Here is a 19,360-nt window from a genome sequence, read left to right as displayed (position 1 = left end):
GAGGCGGGGAGGAAGCACAGGCAAAACGCTGACCACTGGGGAGCCTGGGCAAGGGCATCCAGGAGTTCTCGGCATTTGCAATTCTTTCTTTCTTTCTTTTGAGACAGCCTTGCTCTGTCACCGGGCGCCAGGCTGGAGTGCAGTGGCACAGTCTTGGCTTACTGCCACCTCCACCTCCCAGGTTCAAGCAGTTCTCCTGCCTCAGCCTCCCGAGTAGCTGGGAACACAGGGGTACGCCACCACACCCAGGTAATTTTTGTATTTTTTTAGTAGAGACAGGGTTTCACCATGTTGGCTGAGATGGTCTTGATCTCCTGACCTCATGATCCGCCCTCCTTGGCCTCCCAAAGTGCTGGGATTACAGGCTTGAGCCAGCACGCCTGGCCTGAGATTATTTCAAAGTATTTAGGCCGGTGTAAATGCAATTGTGGTTTTTGCCATTTCAGTGGCAGATGGCCTGGGCAGATGGGTGGTAGGTTGAGGGCATAGGAGACAGAGGTTTATGGGAAATAAAGAGATGTGCTGAGGCCGAGCGTGGCAGCTCACACCTGTAATCCCAGCACTTTGGGAGGCTGAGATGGGTGGATCACTTGAGGTCAGGAGTTCGAGACCAGCATGGCCAACATGGTGAAACCCCGTCTCTACTAAAAATTTAAAAATTTGCTTGGCATGGGAGCAGGTGCCTCTGTAATCTTAGCTGCTTAGAAGGCTGAGGGGAGAATTGCTTGAACCTTGATGGGGGAGGTTGCAGTGAGCCGAGATCATGCCACTGCACTCCAGCCTGGGTGACAAGAACAAAACTCCATCTCAAAAAAAGAAAAAAAGTCCAGGTGCGGTGGCTCATGCCTGTAATCCCAGCACTTTGGGAGGCCAAGGCAGGTGGATCACCTGAGGTTGGGAGTTCAAGACCAGTCTGACCAACATGGAGAAACCCCATCTCTACTAAAAATATAAAATTAGTCAGGCGTAGTCTCACATGCCGGTAATCCTGGCTACATGGGGAGCTGAGGCAGGAGAATTGCTTGAACCCAGGAGGCAGAAGTTGCGGTGAGCCGAGATCATGCCATTGCACTCCAGCCTGGGCAACAACAGTGAGACTCTATCTCAAAAAAAAAAAAAAAAAAAAAAGGATGTCCTAAGGATCTAGTGTCGGAATCGAATGGGCTGCCACTGCAGTAGCTAACAATTGAGCATCTGGAATGTGCTCCCACCCCGCTGCCTGCAGGGTGCAGAGCTGTGTTACTCCAGTCACTCCAAAGAGCAGGAAAAGGCTCACGGTCATGGTGGGTGCATGGGAGGCCATGGAGAAGACAACAGGGTAAGGGGTGTCTCTGGTCAGTACCTCCATCAAGCTCCAACTTGCCTGGCAGGATGGATGGCAAGCGGCGGCCAGGCCCAGGGCCTGGGGTGCCCCCAAAGCGGGCCCGTGGGGGATTCTGGGATGATGATGACATACCTCAGCCATCCCAGTTCGAGGAGGACCTGGCACTGATGGAGGAGATGGAGGCAGAGCACAGGCTGCAGGAGCAGGAGGAGGAGGAGCTGCAGTCGGCCCTGGAGAGGGCTGCGGACGGTAAGGCTTGGAACTGGAAGCCCCTGCGGCCGAACTCATTGCCCCTGGTCTTGCCTTTGGTCCAAGAGTCAGCTGCAAAGCTGACCTGTGACCCCACTCTGGCTGACTTTGAATCCTGCAAAGGACTGACCTTCCCCCCGCCATGCAGCCTGTGTGGCCTGCAGTGACTCTGGCCCTGACCCTTGACCCCCGTTCTCTTCCAAGTTTCCTGCCTGACCCAGACCACCACTTCTGCCTGGCTCCTTTCAGAGTCAGATGCTGTCCTGGCCAGAGAGGACCATGCCTCCATGTACCCCACTTCCTTCCCTTCCCCTACCAGGGCAGATCCCACCATCAGCCATAGATCCTCGCTGGCTTCGGCCCACGCCAGCCCCCCTGGACCCGCAGACGGAGCCCCTCATCTTCCAACAGTTGGAGATTGACCATTATGTGGGTGAGTTTGGGGGTTCCAGGTGGGTACTGGGGCCCCAGGCTCCTGGGGCAAGGCTGGGCCAGGTCAGCCCCTCCGGCTCTGCCCTTCGGGTGTCCATAGAGCTGAAGTGACAGAACAGACCAGCGGGTGGCAGGAGTGTGGAGTGTGAAGCAGAGGTGACACAAGGTCAGCTCGAGGCAGGTGCTCAGTGCAGTGCAGGATGTTTTGCATCCTGATTTTGGTACACAGGGGCTGCAAGGACCCCTGTGCCTTAAAATTCATAACACTAGGCACGCACACCAAAAGTCAACTTGACTTTTTTTTTTTTTTTTTTGAGATGGAGTCTTGCTCTGTCACCAAGGCTAGAGTGCAGTGGCACGATCTCTGCTCACTGCAACTTCCGCCTCCCAGGTTCAAGCAATTCTCCTACATCAACCTCCCAGGTAACTGGGATTACAGGCATACATAATTTTTTTTTTTTTTTTGAGACGGAGTCTCAATCATCACCCAGGCTAGAGTAGAGAGGTACAATCTCAGCTCACTGAACGTCTGCCTCCTGGGTTCAAGTAATTCTCCTGCCTCAGCCTCCCAAGGAGCTGGGATTACAGGTGCCCACCATCATGCCATGTTGATTTTTATATTTTTAGTAGAGACGGGGTTTCTCCATGTTGCCCAGGCTGGTTTTGAACTCCTGACATCAGGTGATCCACCCGCCTTAGCCTCCCAAAGTGCTGGGATTACAGGTATGAGTAACTGTGCCCCACCAATTTTTTTCTTTTTTTTTGAGACGGAGTTTCACTCGTATTACCCAGGCTGGAGTGCAATGGCGCGATCTCGGCTCACCGCAACCTCCGCCTCCTGGGTTCAGGCAATTCTCCTGCCTCAGCCTCCTGAGTAGCTGGGATAACAGGCACGCACCACCATACCCAGCTAATTTTTTGTATTTTTAGTAGAGACGGGGTTTCACCATGTTGACCAGGATGGTCTCGATCTCTTGACCTCGTGATCCACCCGCCTCGGCCTCCCAAAGTGCTGGGATTACAGGCTTGAGCCACCTCGCCCGGCCTTCTTTTTTTTTTTTTGAAACAGAATCTCCCTCTGTCACCCAGGCTGGAGTACAGTGGCACCGTCATGGTTCACTGTAACCTCAACCTCCTGGGCTCAAGTGGTCCTCCCACCTCAGCCTCGAAGTCGCTAGGACTACAGGTGTGCACCACAATGCCTGACTAACTTCTAAAAATATACTTTTGGGCCAGGTGTGGTGGATCAAGCCTATAATCCTAGCACTTTGGGAGGCTGAGGCGGGCAGATCACTTGAGGCCTGGCCAACATGGTGAAACCCCATCTGTACTAAAAATACAAAAATTAGCTGGGTGTGGTGGTGCAGGCCTGTAATCTCAGCTACTCAGGTTGCTGAGGCAGGAGAATCCCTTCATCCTGGAAGGTGGAGTTTGCGCCACTGCACTCCAGCCTGGGAAACAGAAAATACATATGTATATGTATATGTATATATATGTATATGTATATGTATGTATGTATTTGTTTTTCGTTTTTTGTTTTGTTTTTTTTTTGAGTCGGCGTTTCGCTCTTGTTGCCCAGGCTGGAGTGCAATGGCGCGATCTCGGCTCACCGCAACCTCCGCCTCCCGGGTTCAGGCAATTCTCCTGCCTCAGCCTCCTGAGTAGCTGGGATTACAGGCACGCGCCACCATGCCCAGCTGAATTTTTGTATTTGTAGTAGAGACGGGGTTTCACCATGTTGACCAGGATGGTCTCGATCTCTTGACCTTGTGATCTACCCGCCTCGGCCTCCCAAAGTGCTGGGATTACAGGCGTGAGCCACCGCGCCCGGCTGTTTTGTTTTTTTGAGAGAGGGTCTTGCTCTGTTGCTGAGGCTGGTCTCAAAGTCCTGGGCTCAAGTGAAGTGACCCTCCCACCTTGGCCTCACAGTACACTGGAATCACAGGCTTGGGCCACTGTGCATGGCCAGTTGTTTTCATCCTGTAATAAAAAAGAGGGGCCTCCCTGTAGCTGTGCTGTGGAGAATGGACCCTAGGGGGACAAGGGTGGAGATGGGAACCAGGGCGAGGCTGAAATGGACAGAGGGAACGGTAGAGGGGCAGGAGTGCCCCAGGCTGCAGGCCCCAAGGTATTTGGAGGCTGTGTGGGTCTGAGAAGGCACACCTCCGAGGAACCTGAGAGAGGCATCCCCTTTCTTATCCTGTGACCCTGCAGGCCCAGCGCAGCCCGTGCCTGGCGGGCCCCCACTGTCCCAAGGCTCCGTGCCTGTGCTCCGAGCCTTCGGGGTCACTGACGAGGGGGTATCCGTCTGCTGCCACATCCACGGCTTCGCCCCCTACTTCTACACCCCAGCGCCCCCTGGTGAGTGGCCCCCACCCAGCCCTGCCCCTTGCCCCTGGACCCCCGGATCCCTCTGTACCTCTGACCACCCCTCCCACCCCAGGTTTCGGGCCCGAGCACCTGGGCGACCTGCAGCGGGAGCTGAACCTGGCCATCAGCCGGGACAATCGCGGCGGAAAGGAGCTGACCGGGCCGGCTGTGCTGGCTGTGGAGCTGTGCTCCCGAGAGAGTGAGTGCTCCCCAGGGATCAGCAGGTGGGGGTTCCCTGGGGAGGCTGCTGGCCGATCCCAGCCTCTTCTGTCCGCAGGCATGTTTGGGTATCACGGGCACGGGCCCTCCCTGTTCCTGCGCATCACCCTGGCGCTGCCACGCCTCGTGGCCCCGGCCCGCCGTCTCCTGGAACAGGGCATCCGTGTGGCAGGCCTGGGCACCCCCAGCTTCGCGCCCTATGAGGCCAATGTCGACTTTGAGATCCGGTATGGGCTCCGCCTCACTTCTCCAGCCTCTGTCCCCACCCTTAGGCAGCCCCTGTCCACTGACCCCCGGTCCCCTCCAGGTTCATGGTGGACACGGACATCGTCGGCTGCAACTGGCTGGAGCTCCCTGCCGGGAAATATGCCCTGAGGATGAAGGAAAAGGTGCAGGGCTGCCCAGGGCAGGGCAGGGCAAGGTGGGGTGGGGAGCTGGTGCCCTGCTGCCACCACTGACCCACTCATGCCTGCAGGCTACACAGTGCCAGCTGGAGGCGGATGTGCTGTGGTCCGACGTGGTCAGTCACCCACCTGAAGGGCCGTGGCAGCGCATTGCGCCCCTGCGTGTGCTCAGCTTTGACATTGAGTGTGCCGGCCGCAAAGGTCTGTCCCTGGACCCAGGCTCCTGTGCACCTCCTTGATGTGCCAGGTGGGGGTGGGGGGTGGGCAGGCAAGTGCCCAGGTCCTGGGGGCGGGACCACCCCAGCCTGTGTGGCGGGATAGGGTGGGGAGGGGTGGAGATGGCCTGGAGGTGAGGGCCGAGCTGGAGCCAGGGTGGGTTACTCAGGGTGGGCCAGCAGGCAGGTAGGCGGTGGGGACAGCCCTGGGGAGATGGGAGGTGCTGACTCCCTGCTGTGTCAGGAGGGAGGGGCAGGAGTCAGGTCCAAGCATCCCCCTTCTCCCCTCCCTCACAGGCATCTTCCCTGAGCCTGAGCGGGACCCTGTGATCCAGATCTGTTCGCTGGGCCTGCGCTGGGGGGAGCAGGAGCCCTTCCTACGCCTGGCGCTCACCCTGCGGCCCTGCGCCCCCATCCTGGGCGCCAAGGTGCAAAGCTACGAGAAGGAAGAGGACCTGCTGCAGGTGGCTCTCGCTCTGTGCCCCACACCACTTCCCAGGGACCCCACCAGCCTCCACATCCTGAGCCATCCCGGGCCAGCCTCTGGTGCTGCGATGCCCGTATCCATGGGTCTGGGCACCCCTGTGTTCTTAGGCTTCAGCATTCCCATGCTGGGTTCTGCAGGATTTTCAAGGGTGGCTGGGCTTCCAGAACATTCTGGAAGTAGGGGAATCCGAGGCAGGGCGACCACCAGGGTGACCCAGTGTGCTCCCATCCCCAGGCCTGGTCCACCTTCATCCGCATCATGGACCCTGACGTCATCACCGGCTACAACATCCAGAACTTTGACCTTCCATACCTCATCTCTCGGGCCCAGATCCTCAAGGTGAGGGCTGGGCAGGCGGGGGCTTCTCTCAGACGCTCCAGGCGTGGCCTCCGGGCCCTGGGCCTCCTCCCCATGGCTTGGTGTGCCTGTTCCATGTGCCTCAGCCCGTTGCCTGGGCCTGGCCCTGCCCTGCTCCAAGTCTGAAAAGCTACTGTGGCTTTTGTCAGAGGCAAGGAGAGCGTTAGAGTGGAGTGAGAGAAGGCCGCGTATTCAGAGGTCGGGCTGAAGCTTGCAGGGGTTCAGCAAGCCACTGAAGCAGCCACTGAATCCAGGCCTTGCTTCGGGTTATATCCGAGTAAGGAAAAGAATAATGATGAAGAAGGAGGAGACGGGGAGTGTGATGACGGACAGGGCAAATTCCAGATGTCTGTTGAGTCTGGGTGTGTGTAAAGGTAGATTCCTCTGCCCAGGTTGCTGTATCAAAGAGCCACAGACCAGGTTTCTGAAAACAGCGGGTCATTGTCTCACCGACCTGAAGGCTGGAGAGTCCACGACCTGGTGTCAGCCGGGCCACTGCCTTCGGGGCTGTGAGGGGAGGGTCTGTTCCTGGCCGGCCTCTCTCCTTGGCTTGCAGACGGCTGTCTTCCCCGCGTGCCTCTTCACGCTGTCTTCCCTCTGTGTGTGTCTGTTTCCAGATGTCTTCCTTTTTGAGACGGAGTCTCGCTGTGTTGCCCAGGCTGGAGTGCAGTGGAGCGATCTCAGCTCACTGCAACCTCCACCTTCTGGGTGCAAGCAATTCTCCTGCTTCAGCCTCCCGAGTAGCTGGGATTACAGGCATGCACCACCGCACCCGGCTAATTTTGGTTTTTTTAGTAGAGACAGGGTTTCTCCATGTTGGTCATGCTGGTCTTGAACTCCTGACCTCTGGTGATCCGCCCACCTCGGCCTCCCAAAGTGCTGGGATTACAGGTGTGAGACACTGCCCAGCCTATTTTTGTTTTTTTCGTTTTTAGTAGAGCAAGGTTTTACCGTGTTGGACAGGCTGGTCTCGAACTCCTGACCTCAGGCGATCTGCCCGCCTCAGCCTCCCAAAGCACTGGGATTACAGGCATGAGCCACTGCGCCCAGCCCAGATGTCCCCTTTGTATAGGGATACCATCATGGGATGAGGGCCCACCCCAGTGACCTCATCATCGCTTGATCCCCTGCAAAGACATACTTCTAAATGAGGTCATATTCTGAGATGCTGGGGGTTAGGACTTAAGCATCTTTTGGGAGAACATGGTTTAGCCCTTAATGGGATATATTGTCTTATTTTCCTGCTTTTCTGTCTGGCCAGCTTGGTAATGGAAAACCAAAACAGGCCAGGCATGGTGGTTCATGCCTATAATCCCAGCACTTTGGGAGGACCAGGCGTGAGGATTGATTGAATCCAGGAGTTTAAGACCAGCCAGGGCAACATAGCAAGACTCTATCTCTATTAAAAAGAAAAAATCCATTCTGAAAAACAGAGCAAACTCTTAGGACCCCCAGTGGCTCCAGCTGTCCACTCCACAGCGTGGCGCTGATGCCCAGGCCACTGCGCTCCTTCTCCTTTTCCCTGGGCGCCCCTCACCCTCTGCCCTGGGCCCAGCCCAGGCTTCTCCTGGCTTCAGTCTCCCGCAGGCTGGGCCCCAGCACCCTGCAAGGTCCCCTTCACCCAGGCGCTCTCCAGCGTCTTTAGCTCCCTCCCCCGTCTCAGCCCAGCTCCATGCTGCCACCTGCTCACAGCGTCCCCAAATCTCTTCCTGTTCCCCGCCTAGGTGCAGCCCGCAGCCACTGGGCTCTGTCCTTGGTCCCCAGTCCATTAGGACCCCGACTTTCCCTGTCCCAGCCCCAGCTGCAGCTTCATCCTCCCTCCGGACTCCTTCCCCAGCCTCCAGCTCCCCACACCCAGCCCTGCCCGTCTTTTTGCCCCCAGGGTTGCTCTCAGCTCCCCAGGGATGTCGTGGTCGGTCTGGATCTCCGTTCCTCTGGCTGATGTGACACTGGGGACTCCCAGCCTGCCGCACACCCTGCCTCTCCCCGCCAGGTACAAACATTTCCTTTCCTGGGCCGTGTGGCTGGCCTTCGCTCCAACATCCGGGACTCCTCATTCCAGTCCAAGCAGACGGGCCGGCGGGACACCAAGGTGGTCAGCATGGTGGGCCGCGTGCAGATGGACATGCTGCAGGTATAGCTGGGCCAGGCGGGTGCCGGGCGGTGTCCCTGTCCTCGGGAGGCCACTGCCCAGGCCTGGAGCCAACTCACCCGCCCACCCACCCAGGTGCTGCTGCGTGAATACAAGCTCCGCTCCTACACGCTCAACGCCGTGAGCTTCCACTTCCTGGGCGAGCAGAAGGAGGACGTGCAGCACAGCATCATCACCGACCTGCAGGTGCCTGCCGCCTCCCTGACCTCTCACCCTGACCTCTGACCTCCACCTTTTCCCCGGCCACTCACTTTGGCTGCATACCCCCACCTCTGACCTCACTCTGGACTCCTTGGCCCCCCGACCCTACCTCCATCTCCACCCAGACCCTGATCACTTGGAAGCTGCCCCTGCCTGCCTCACCTCCCAGGCCACCCGCCCTGTTCCCACTTCCTCCTGCTGCTCTGCCTCGCACCACCAGCCCCCGGGCCCTGACCCCATCTGTGCCCATCCCCAGAATGGGAATGACCAGACCCGACGCCGCCTGGCCGTGTACTGCCTGAAGGACGCCTACCTGCCGCTGCGGCTGCTGGAGCGGCTCATGGTGCTGGTGAACGCCGTGGAGATGGCTCGGGTCACTGGCGTGCCCCTCAGCTACCTGCTCAGCCGTGGCCAGCAGGTCAAGGTCGTGTCCCAGCTGTTGCGGCAGGTCAGTGGCCAAGACCTATCCTCACCACTGCCCAGCAAGGGGCGCCACCAGGCACGTCTCTGGCCCCCTCCAGGCAATGGCGTCCCAGATGCACCTTTTCTCCCCACTCCCAATCCTCACGGCCCCACCTATACCCGCTCCATTTTCCACCTTCTCCCCTCCCAGGCCAAGCAGGAGGGGCTGCTGATGCCCGTGGTGAGATCGGAGGGTGGCGAGGACTACACGGGAGCCACTGTCATCGAGCCCCTCAAAGGGTGAGGCCGAGGCTGGGTGCAGTTTGTTATTGTAATCTCTGGGAGGCCAAGGCAGGGAGGATCTCTTGAGCTCAGGAGTTCCAGACCAGACAGGGCAACATAGCAAGACCCCTGCTCTACAAAAAGTTTTTTAAAATTAGCCAGGCGTGGTGGTGCATGCCTGTAATCGCAGCTACTCAGGAGGCTAAGGTGGGAAGATGACCTGAGCCCGGGAGGTGGAGGCTGCAGTGAGCAATGATTGCACCACTGCCCTCCAGCCTGGGTGACAGGGCAAGACCCTGGCTCTAAAATACTTTAATAGGCTGGGCACGGTAGCTAACGCCTGTAATTCCAGCACTTTGGGAGGCCAAGGGGTACAGATCACGAGGTCAGGAGATCGAGACCATCCTGGCTAACACGGTGAAACCCGTCTCTACTAAAAATACAAAAAATTAGCTGGGCGTGGTGGCATGTGCCTGTAGTCATCCCAGCTAATCGGGAGCCTGAGGCAGGAGAATCGCTTGAACCAGAGAGATAGAGGTTGCAGTGAGCTGAGATCACGCTGCCGCACTCCAGCCTGGGCAACAGAGTGAGACTCCATCTCAAAATAAAATAAAATAATTAATGATTTTGTTTTTTGAGGCAGGGTCTTCCTCTGTCACCCAGGATGGAGCGCCGTGGTGTGATCTTGGCTTACTCCATCTCCCAGGCTCAAGCCATCCTCCTGCCTCAGGCCCCTGAGTAGCTGAGACCACAGGCGTGCACCACCACACCTGGCTAATTTTTAAAAATTTTTTGTAGAGATAGTGTTTCACTGTGTTGCCCAGGCTTGTCTGGAACTCCTGCGTTCAAGCGATCCTCCTGCCTCAGCCTCCCAAAGTGCTGGGATTACAGGCGTGAGCACTGCTCCCAGCCAATAAATGATTTTTTTTTAAGGGTGAGGCCGAAAGGCAGGGCAGGGGGCGGCATGGGAACTCCTAGTCCTGACTCCCCACCGCGGCTGCGCCCCTCCCAGGTACTACGACGTCCCCATCGCCACCCTGGACTTCTCCTCGCTGTACCCATCCATCATGATGGCCCACAACCTGTGCTACACCACGCTCCTGCGGCCTGGGGCTGCCCAGAAACTGGGGTATGGTGTCCAGTTCAGCAAGTGTCCCCTGAAGCCATTGGGGCCCTCCCTTGGGGTGCTCAGTCTGGTGGGGGGAGACAGGCACAGGGCTAGGACCGCAGGTCAGAAGTGGAGCTAGAGGAAGGGGGTTGCTGGCAGTCACCCTGCCATCTTCCACCCTAGCCTGACGGAAGATCAGTTCATCAAGACGCCCACTGGGGACGAGTTTGTGAAGACCTCAGTGCGGAAGGGGCTGCTGCCCCAGATCCTGGAGAACCTGCTCAGCGCCCGGAAGAGGTGAGGCCTTCACATCCCCTGCTCAGAACTCAGACTTGCTGGGGTCTCTGGGCAATCCCTGTCCCTCATTGGCTACCTGGCCGCACTGCCCGAAGCTGTGTGTGAAATGACACCAGGCGCCCCCTCCTGGCAGCTTCCCTTCGCCCCCTTGACCAGAAGCCTCTGTGCAGTGCACAGCACGCCCAACTGTACATTGCACCCACTTCCAGAAAGGAGCCCTGACCAATGCCCAGGGTGCCGTCTGATTGTGCTTTATCTGTGTTCCCTTGCAGGGCCAAGGCCGAGCTGTCCAGGGAGACAGACCCCCTGCGGCGCCAGGTCCTGGATGGGCGGCAGCTGGCGCTGAAGGTGAGCGCCAACTCCGTATATGGCTTCACTGGCGCCCAGGTGGGCAAGTTGCCGTGCCTGGAGATCTCACAGGTGAGCACTCAGGCCTCTGGCAGGTAATTGGGGGCAGGTGGGCCCCCTGTGTAGGATACCAGGGCTCCATGTTGGGCACTTGTATCCAGAGGACTGGGCGCCGCGACTCACTGGCCTTCTAGAGAGAGGATACCACCGTGGCTTGAGCGATTGGTCCATTCATTCACTCAGCAAACGCCTGCTGAGCACGAACTGTGGTCAGGGCTCACTCTGTGCCCTAGGGGTACAGAGGGGGGCAAAAGGGATAAGAGCTCCTGTCCCCGTTTGGCTCGCAGCTCAGTGGGAACACTCACAGGTCCGTGGTAAACACGTGGAACACACGTGGCACTAAGAGCCCTGCAGACGGATAAAGCGGGAGGTGCGGACTGTCGGGGAGTGAGAAGGCTGGGCGGGACCCACCACCCTCAGAAGGCATCGCTCACACAGGCCAGGAAGGGGTGGGAAGCCGCTCGCCGTCCTCACAGCAGCATCCCAGCCTGCTTACCCATGGCAGCTCTGCTGCTTGGACAGAAAAACAGACTCTGAAACCACAGAGGGCCTGAGTTTCCCAGATTTTGCCAAGCTGGGGTGAGTGCCCCAGCTCCTGGCCCATGAGGGCCTCAGAAGGGTCTTCTTATCCAGCCTTCTCCCCTGGAACTTGGGTCTTGGCACATTCCAGGCCAGTAGTTGTGCCCCTCTGCTTGGTTACCTCTAGCTGCAGGGAGCTCCCTCCCTGCCTGGGCACTGTGCCAGTTTTCACAGGGCTCTGGGCAAAAGGCTGGATGAATTCCCAATGGGTGGGGACTGTGCACACACATACCCACCCAAACTTCTGGTACCCCAAAGCCCACTCAGGTTCAGTGATTCACGAGAAGTACTCAGAGAGCTTGGAAAAGCCGGTTCTCATGGTCATGATTCAATACAGCAAAAGGACACAGATTAAACTCAGCAAAGGAAATGGTTCACAGGGCAGGGTCTAGGAGGGACCAGGCGTGTCTTCCAGGTGTCCTCTCCCAGTAGAGTTGCCAGGATGGCCCTCCTTTCTCCCAGTGTTGATACGTGGCCGCACGTGCAGCATTGCCAACCAGAGGTTCTCACCCATGCTCTGGGGTCCAGGGTTTTACTTGGGTGTCAGTCCTGTAGGCACGAAGCGCCCTGTGACTGGCTTTAGTGTCTCCATCCCCAGGCCATTCAGTGACCCCTAGAGGTCAAACCGATACTGCATGGCCCAGGGCCCCGCTGTAAATCATACGAGTGTAAACCCGCCTGGTGTGGTTCAAAGTCTCAGGTACACGGACACATTTTTTTTTTTTCTTTTTTTTTGAGACAGGGTCTCACTCTGTCTCCCAGGCTGGAGTGCAGTGGCACAATCATGGCTCACTGCAGCCTCAACGTCCCGGACTCAAGTGAGCTTCCCACCTTAGCCTCCCCAGTAGCTGGGACTGCAGGCACACACCAGCTATTTTTGTTATTTTTTGTAGAGATGGGGTCTCGCCATGTTGCCGAGGCTGGAACAGAGACACTGTTATCAGGCAGGATATTCTAGGGACTTAGTGGGCCTTCCAGGAGCCAGGCAAGACCCAGACCTTTCTTTGCAACAAAGTGAGTCACTGCATGCCTGCCCCCAACTCCCCTCTGCAGGCACCGGCTGCCTCCCCAGCCTCCTTGGTGGAAAGGGGCGGCTTTGTGGACATGAGGCCCCAGCTCCAAAGCAGAGGCCAAGCCAAGAGAGCACCACGTGGCCCTCCCCTGGGGCCGCCTCTCACCGACCCTGTGCCTCTGTCTTTTCTTTTCTCTCTCAGCTGCTCCTCTCTGTCATTCTGTTCCGTTTCTGTCTCTTGACCTCTTTCCTTATTTCTGTCTCTCAAGCTTATGGATCAAGGGATGGAATAATAAAATGTATTGAACCAGGCACAGTGGCTCACACCTGTAATCCCAACGCTCTGTGACACTGAGGAGCAAGGATCACCTGAGGCCAGGGGTTCGAGACCAGCCTGGGCAGCACAGTGAAACCCTGTCTAAAAAATACAACCAAGCTAGGTAGGCATGGCGGGGGCTCATGCCTGTAGTCGCAGCTGCTCAGAAGGCTGAGACAGGAAGATCGCTTGAACCCAATAGATTGAGTTGCAGTGAGCTGTGATGGCATCACTACACTATTCTGGGTGACAGAGTTGAGATGCTGTCTCTTTTAGTTTTTGTTTGTTGGTTTGTTTTGAGACAAGGTCTCGCTCTGTCGCCCAGACTGGCGTGCAGTGGCACGATCTTGGTTCATTGCAACTTCTGCAGTTCCAGGTTCAAGCAATTCTCCTGCCTCAGCCTCCCTAGTAGCTGGGGCTACAGGTGTGTACCACCACACCCAGCTAATTTTTGTATCTTTAGTAGAGATGGGGTTTCACCATGTTGGCCAGGATGGTCTCAATCTCTTGACGTCGTGATCCGCCTTCCTCAGCCTCCCAAAGTGCTGGGATTACAGGCGTAAGCCATCGCACCTGGTGTTTTGAGATGGAGTCTCACCTCGTCACCCAGGCTGAAGTGCAGTGGCGTAATCTCTGCTCACTGCAACCTCTAGCTCCCGGGTTCAAGTGATTCTCCTACCTCAGCCTCCTCAATAGCTGGATTACAGGCGCCCGCCACCATGCCTGGCTAATTTTTGTATTTTTAGTAGAAACAGCGTTTTACCATGTTGGTCAGATTGGTCTTGAACTCCTGACCTCAGGTGATCCATCCACCTCAAGTTCTGGGATTACAGGTGTGAGTCATGGTGCCTGGCTTCCTGTCTCTTTAAAAAAAAAAAAAAAAAAAAGACATATATATCTCTCTCTCTCTCTGTGTGTGTGTGTGTGTGTGTGTGTGTATTGAATTATGTCTGGAAAAGATTACAAAGGAAATAAAAAGTAACATAGAACAGGTGGAACAAGTAAAAGTCAGACAGTAAAGTGGGAGACATAAGCCAAACTGTATCAGTAATAACCATAAATGTAAATGGACCAAATAGTTACACAGATTTCCTGACTGGATCTACACAAACAAACAAAAGAAGCACCCCCATCTCTCCCTACTGTCCCCTCCCCCACCCTCAGGATTTTATGGGGGTTTTTTTTGTATTTTTAGTAGAGATGGAGTTTCACCGTGTTGCCCAGGCTGGTCTCGAACTCCTAACCTAGAGTGATTGCGCCACCTTCGCCTCCCAAAGTGCTGGGAGTACAGGCATGAGTCACTGCACCCAGCCAATTTTCTTTTCTTGAGATGAAGTCTCGCTCTGTTGCCCAGGCTGGAGTGCAGTGATGCGATCTTGGCTCAGTGCAGCCTCTGCTTCCTGGGTTCAAGTGATTCTCCTGCCTCAGCCTCCCAAGTAACAGGAATTACCGGCACACACCACCACGTGGGCCTGGCTAATTTTTGTATTTTTAGTAGAGATGAGGGTTCACCATGTTGGCCAGGCTGGTCTCCAACTCCTGACCTCAAGTGATCTACCCGCCTTGGCCTCCCAAAATGCTGGTATTACAGGCGTGAGCTACCATGCCTGGCCTCAGTTTTCTTAATTCTAAAATACGACAGCGGGTTTCTCAATGGTTTTTTAGTCAGGGTGGTACCATCCCCTGCCCTGTGGGGCATTTGTTAGTGTGTAGGTAGGGCCAGTTCTGGTTGCACAGGGATGGCTGTGGCACTGCTGGCTTCCAGGGAGGGGCCAGCTCTGTCAGTGGTCCTGTACCACAGAGACCTGCCCAGAATGTCACAGTTTCAGGGAAACACTGAGCCAGTGGCCTCTTCAGGCGCAGCCTTTCCAGCATGCATTTGATGTATTCAGTTCCTCATGTGTGCCCAGAACTCCCATCTGGGGAACCCATTTGTTTCCACCTGACCATTGAGGAGCAGCCTTGTAGTCCCATTTTGCAGATTTGGCAACTGAGGCCCAGGAGGGGCAGAGTGGCTTGTGCATAAGCCCATACCACTGGACAATGGCAGAGGTGGGACTCCCCCACCACCACCCATTGCCCACATTCACGGCAGATGGCTCCCAGGGCTTCACTCAGCCTGATTCTCTCCCCGACAGAGCGTCACGGGGTTCGGACGCCAGATGATTGAGAAAACCAAGCAACTGGTGGAGTCCAAGTACACAGTGGAGAATGGCTACAGCACCAGTGCCAAGGTCGGGGGCTGCCCACCGTTGCCCTGAGATGGGCCCAGGGCAGGTGGGGGGAGGAAGCAGGGCCGGGCCCCATGTCCCCGTGCCTCCTGGTCACATCCTGCCCGCTCTCCTGTTGTGTCCTTGGGTTCCCGTTAGCATTAGCCACTTGCCACTGCCCCCCCCACAGAAGTTGACAGAATGGACCCTGCTTCTCACACACACACCACCTACCCCCAACCCCCCCACACACAGGTGGTGTATGGTGACACCGACTCCCTAACCCCCCACGCAGGTGGTGTATGGTGACACCGACTCCCTAACCCCTCCCGCAGGTGGTGTATGGTGACACCGACTCCGTCATGTGCCGATTCGGCGTGTCCTCGGTGGCCGAGGCGATGGCCCTGGGGCGGGAGGCCGCAGACTGGGTGTCCGGTCACTTCCCGTCGCCCATCCGGCTGGAGTTTGAGAAGGTGTGTGGCTCCATCAGGGGCTCTCCATTTAGGGTGCCCTCATCCGGGGACTCAGGGCGTCCCATCATTCTTCCGGTTCACGTAAGCCACAGTGTGAAGGTATTTTGCTGCCTAGATCCTCCTGAGGATGGGGCCTTGGTTTCCGAAGCCTCCATAGCCTTGGCCTTTGTTACGCTGGGTGGCAGCTGTTCTTTGCAAACCCTGTCACAGTGTCCCTGCTTGTGAGGTTTCCTAGTACCTGTCAGATGTGGAGCTGCCCTCCGCACGGGAACCCCGATGGGGCTGCATCTTGGATGTGTGCACCAGTGCCAAGGGCCCCAGCCCTTGGGATATGGTACACCTGGTCCCAGGAAACCTTGCGCCATGTTTTCTTTTCTTCTTTTTGAGAGGGAGTTGCGCTGTTGTCGCCCAGGCTGGAGTGCAATGGCGAGATCTCGGCTCACGGCAACCTCCACCTCCGAGGTTCAAGTGATTCTCCTGCCTCAGCCTCCTGAGCAGCTGGTATTACAGGCATGCGCCACCACCCCCGGCTAATTTTGTATTTTTAGTAGAGACGGGGTTTCTCCATGTTGGTCAGGCTGGTCTCAAACTCCCGACCTCAGATGATCCACCTGCCTTGGCCTCCCAAAGTGCTGGGATTACAGGTGTGAGCCACTGCGCCTGGCCCACATTTTCTTTTGAAAAGACTGGGTCTCGCCCTGTTGTTGCCCAGGCTGGAGTGCAGTGGGGAGTTTACAGCTCACTGCAGCCTTAAACTCCTGGGCTCTGAGAATCCTCTTGCCTTGGCCTCCTGAGCCACCCTCCCGGTCCTCACACTGTACTTTTTCCCTGTGGTTTAACGAGCTCTTGTGCCAGCCCTTGAACTTGGAGCCTGGAAGGCTGGGGAGGTCTCTGCCTCAGGGCTCACCCAGCCTTAGTCTCACCTCTCCTGGGGATGCCTCGTTGTCTCCCGAGTTGGGCTCTCATGTTTTAGGGACTATCTCTGGGTTTATCTCAGTCTCTGTTTCAGATTGGGGTCCCTGGTATGGGGGGCCCCAGCATGCCAAGGGGCCTCAGGAGCTGCTTCCAGCCACACTCAGGGTCTCAGGGCCCATCCCACCAGGTTCAGGGTGTGGCTCCCGTGTCCTCCTCCTGCATCTGGGATGCTGTCTGCCTTCAGTTTCTGGGGGAGTGTAGGGACTGGGGCCCAGCCTCCGCAGGCTCAGGGGTCTCGGCCTCTGCAGGCTCAGGGGTCTCAGCCACGGCTCCCTCCCAGGTCTACTTCCCGTACCTGCTCATCAGCAAGAAGCGCTACGCAGGCCTGCTGTTCTCCTCCCGGCCCGACGCCCACGACCGCATGGACTGCAAGGGCCTGGAGGCCGTGCGCAGGGACAACTGCCCCCTGGTGGCCAACCTGGTCACCGCCTCGCTGCGCCGGCTGCTCATTGACAGGTATGTTGGACCTCCTCCCTCAGACCCAGGGTTCCAGGCCCCAGCCCCTCCTCACTCAGACTCAGGGGTCTGGATCCCTAGCACCTCCTCCCTCAGACCCAGGAGTCCAGACCCCCAGCCCCCTCCTTCCTTAGATGCAAGTATCCAGAACCCCCAGCCCCTCCTCTCATAGGCCCAGGGGTCCAGACCCCCATGCCCCCTCCTCCCTCAGACCTAGGGGTCCAGATCCCCACCCCCTCCTCCCCTGGGAACACAGGTGTCAGGCCCAGCTCTTGCTCGGTGGTGAAGCAGTGGAAAGAGTCGCCTTGGGCAGCTGTGGGTTCAGGCCCTGCCTCTGCCACTCTGCAGCCTGTGGTAGGAAGGGCCCCTCCCTGCCCTGAGCCTCAGCCCTGAGAGCTCATCCTGGTCCCCAGCCCTGAGGCACCAGCCTGGCCCTGGGCGCCTTTTGGTGACACTGGCCTGTGCGGTCCGCTCTCCCACAGAGACCCTGAGGGCGCGGTGGCCCACGCGCAGGACGTCATCTCCGACCTGCTGTGCAACCGCATTGACATCTCCCAGCTGGTCATCACCAAGGAGCTGACCCGCGCGGCCTCCGACTACGCCGGCAAGCAGGCCCACGTGGAGCTGGCCGAGAGGTCCTGCCTCGGGGCGGGTGGCCCGGCCAGAAATAGCCCCCTCCTTCCTGCCAGCTGGGCCCACCACTTCCTACGCCCCCACCCCCACCCCCGCCACCCACCTGCCCTCACCCACCCGCCGCCCGTCTCCACGCAGGATGAGGAAGCGGGACCCCGGGAGTGCGCCCAGCCTGGGCGACCGCGTCCCCTACGTGATCATCAGTGCCGCCAAGGGCGTGGCCGCCTACATGAAGTCCGAGGTCAGGCCCACCTGGCTGCCTGCTCCCGCCCAGCCCCCTCACTCTCACTTCTGCTTTCCGAGATGGGCGGGCCTGCGGGAAGGGCGGGGCCTCCCCTGCCCTGTGGGGCCCTGAGAACTGCCCCCCCCCCCCCCCCGTGGCAGCCTGGGCGTGGCCTCGGCCCCCTCTGGAGGTCTCCCTCTGTTTTGACGCCTCCCTTGCTCCCCTGTGGAAGGGGGTTCCCTTGGATTCATAACCCTCCCACTCTACCCCTACCCGCAGTGACCCACATCTTAGCCCATGACCTCTGACCTCCTAACCCCCTCCTCATCCTTGCTTCCTCTTGTGAACTCTGACCCTTCTGTGGTGACCTGAGAGCCCCATAGACTCTGTGGCACAGAGACTCCTTCATGACCTCTGACCCCATCCCATACCTAGGATCCCCATGTCACAGCCCCTCCTCCCTCAGACCCGGGGGTCTGGGCCCCCAGCCCCCTCCTCCCTTAGATGTAAGAGTCCAGACCCCTTGACCACCCCCAGGCCACTGTCCCTGTGTCTGACCCGGCACCCTTCCCTGGGTGGCCTGGGTGTGACTGCCATGTGGCCGCAGGACCCGCTGTTCGTGCTGGAGCACAGCCTGCCCATCGACACGCAGTACTACCTGGAGCAGCAGCTGGCCAAGCCCCTCCTGCGCATCTTCGAGCCCATCCTGGGCGAGGGCCGCGCCGAGGCCGTGCTGCTGAGTAAGGGGCGCGGGGGGAGGGGTTGGGGACATCCCAGGGGCAGGGGAGGGCACTAGCTCACCACCCACCTCCTCGTCTGCCTCCTTCTTGCAGGGGGGGACCACACACGCTGCAAAACGGTGCTCACAGGCAAGGTGGGCGGCCTCCTGGCCTTCGCCAAACGCCGCAACTGCTGCATCGGCTGCCGCACCGTGCTCAGCCACCAGGGTGAGCCGCCCCGACCACTGCCCCTTGGCCTGCCTCTGCCAGCACCCCCGCTCCTAGACACCCACCACACGGGCTGGCACTGCCACCCAGCAGGCCCTGGGCCCCTAGGCAGTGGCTCCTCTCTGCCCACCCCCCACGGAGGGTCCTCGGCCCCCACCCGGGGAGTTCCCCAGGGGAGTTTTCCCGGCACACTCGCTCCGTTGTTCTCCAGCCTCCGGGGAGTTTCAGAAGCTGGGATTGGCAGCAGGCAGGGAAGGGGCAGGGATGAGGTGGCCCAGGCCCTGGCTCGGCCCCAGCCCTCGGTGCTGACCCGCCTCCCCCGCAGGAGCTGTGTGTGAGTTCTGCCAGCCCCGAGAGTCCGAGCTGTATCAGAAGGAGGTGAGAGGGCCGGGAGGTGAGGAGCGGGTAGGTGGGGAGACCAGGGCGCCCTGTTCAGCCGCTGCCGTCCCCAGGTGTCCCATCTGAATGCCCTGGAGGAGCGCTTCTCGCGTCTCTGGACACAGTGCCAGCGCTGCCAGGGCAGCCTGCACGAGGACGTCATCTGCACCAGGTGTGCGCCGAGGCTGACCCCCGCCTGCCCCGCCCTTCCCGGCTCCCAGGCCTGTGGGTTATGGACCCGGCCTTCTACT

General features: G+C 58.4%; 1 protein-coding gene across 4 annotated transcripts in view; it reads left to right on the top strand.

Moving 5' to 3' along the window:
* The window catches only part of POLD1 (DNA polymerase delta 1, catalytic subunit), a 32,345-nt gene that overhangs the window by 12,331 nt on the left and 654 nt on the right, over positions 1–19,360 (top strand). For 2 of the 4 annotated variants that reach the window (XM_032264440.1, XM_032264441.1), the window contains exons 2-25: positions 1,371–1,573; positions 1,893–2,006; positions 4,220–4,366; positions 4,449–4,821; positions 4,902–4,983; positions 5,070–5,199; positions 5,511–5,677; positions 5,935–6,039; positions 8,051–8,191; positions 8,285–8,395; positions 8,667–8,858; positions 9,024–9,112; positions 10,107–10,223; positions 10,386–10,499; positions 10,772–10,919; positions 14,953–15,048; positions 15,360–15,497; positions 16,753–16,928; positions 17,411–17,563; positions 17,700–17,802; positions 18,392–18,524; positions 18,618–18,731; positions 19,057–19,109; positions 19,184–19,281. In XM_032264440.1, coding sequence (XP_032120331.1) covers positions 1,372–1,573; positions 1,893–2,006; positions 4,220–4,366; positions 4,449–4,821; positions 4,902–4,983; positions 5,070–5,199; positions 5,511–5,677; positions 5,935–6,039; positions 8,051–8,191; positions 8,285–8,395; positions 8,667–8,858; positions 9,024–9,112; positions 10,107–10,223; positions 10,386–10,499; positions 10,772–10,919; positions 14,953–15,048; positions 15,360–15,497; positions 16,753–16,928; positions 17,411–17,563; positions 17,700–17,802; positions 18,392–18,524; positions 18,618–18,731; positions 19,057–19,109; positions 19,184–19,281 — 3,296 coding nt within the window. In that variant the 5' untranslated portion in view covers position 1,371. Of the gene's footprint in view, positions 1–1,370; positions 1,574–1,892; positions 2,007–4,219; positions 4,367–4,448; positions 4,822–4,901; positions 4,984–5,069; positions 5,200–5,510; positions 5,678–5,934; positions 6,040–8,050; positions 8,192–8,284; positions 8,396–8,666; positions 8,859–9,023; positions 9,113–10,106; positions 10,224–10,385; positions 10,500–10,771; positions 10,920–12,379; positions 12,863–14,952; positions 15,049–15,359; positions 15,498–16,752; positions 16,929–17,410; positions 17,564–17,699; positions 17,803–18,391; positions 18,525–18,617; positions 18,732–19,056; positions 19,110–19,183; positions 19,282–19,360 lie in introns of those variants that run through there. The other 2 variants (XM_032264442.1, XM_032264443.1) reach the window with 2 other exon arrangements.

The sequence above is a fragment of the Sapajus apella genome, unplaced genomic scaffold, assembly GCF_009761245.1.
Source record: "Sapajus apella isolate SASKATOON/1434 unplaced genomic scaffold, GSC_monkey_1.0 scaffold144, whole genome shotgun sequence".
Taxonomy (NCBI): domain Eukaryota; kingdom Metazoa; phylum Chordata; class Mammalia; order Primates; family Cebidae; genus Sapajus; species Sapajus apella.
The sequence above is the reverse complement of the archived record's forward strand: the minus strand, read 5'-3'. Positions and strand labels throughout refer to the sequence as shown.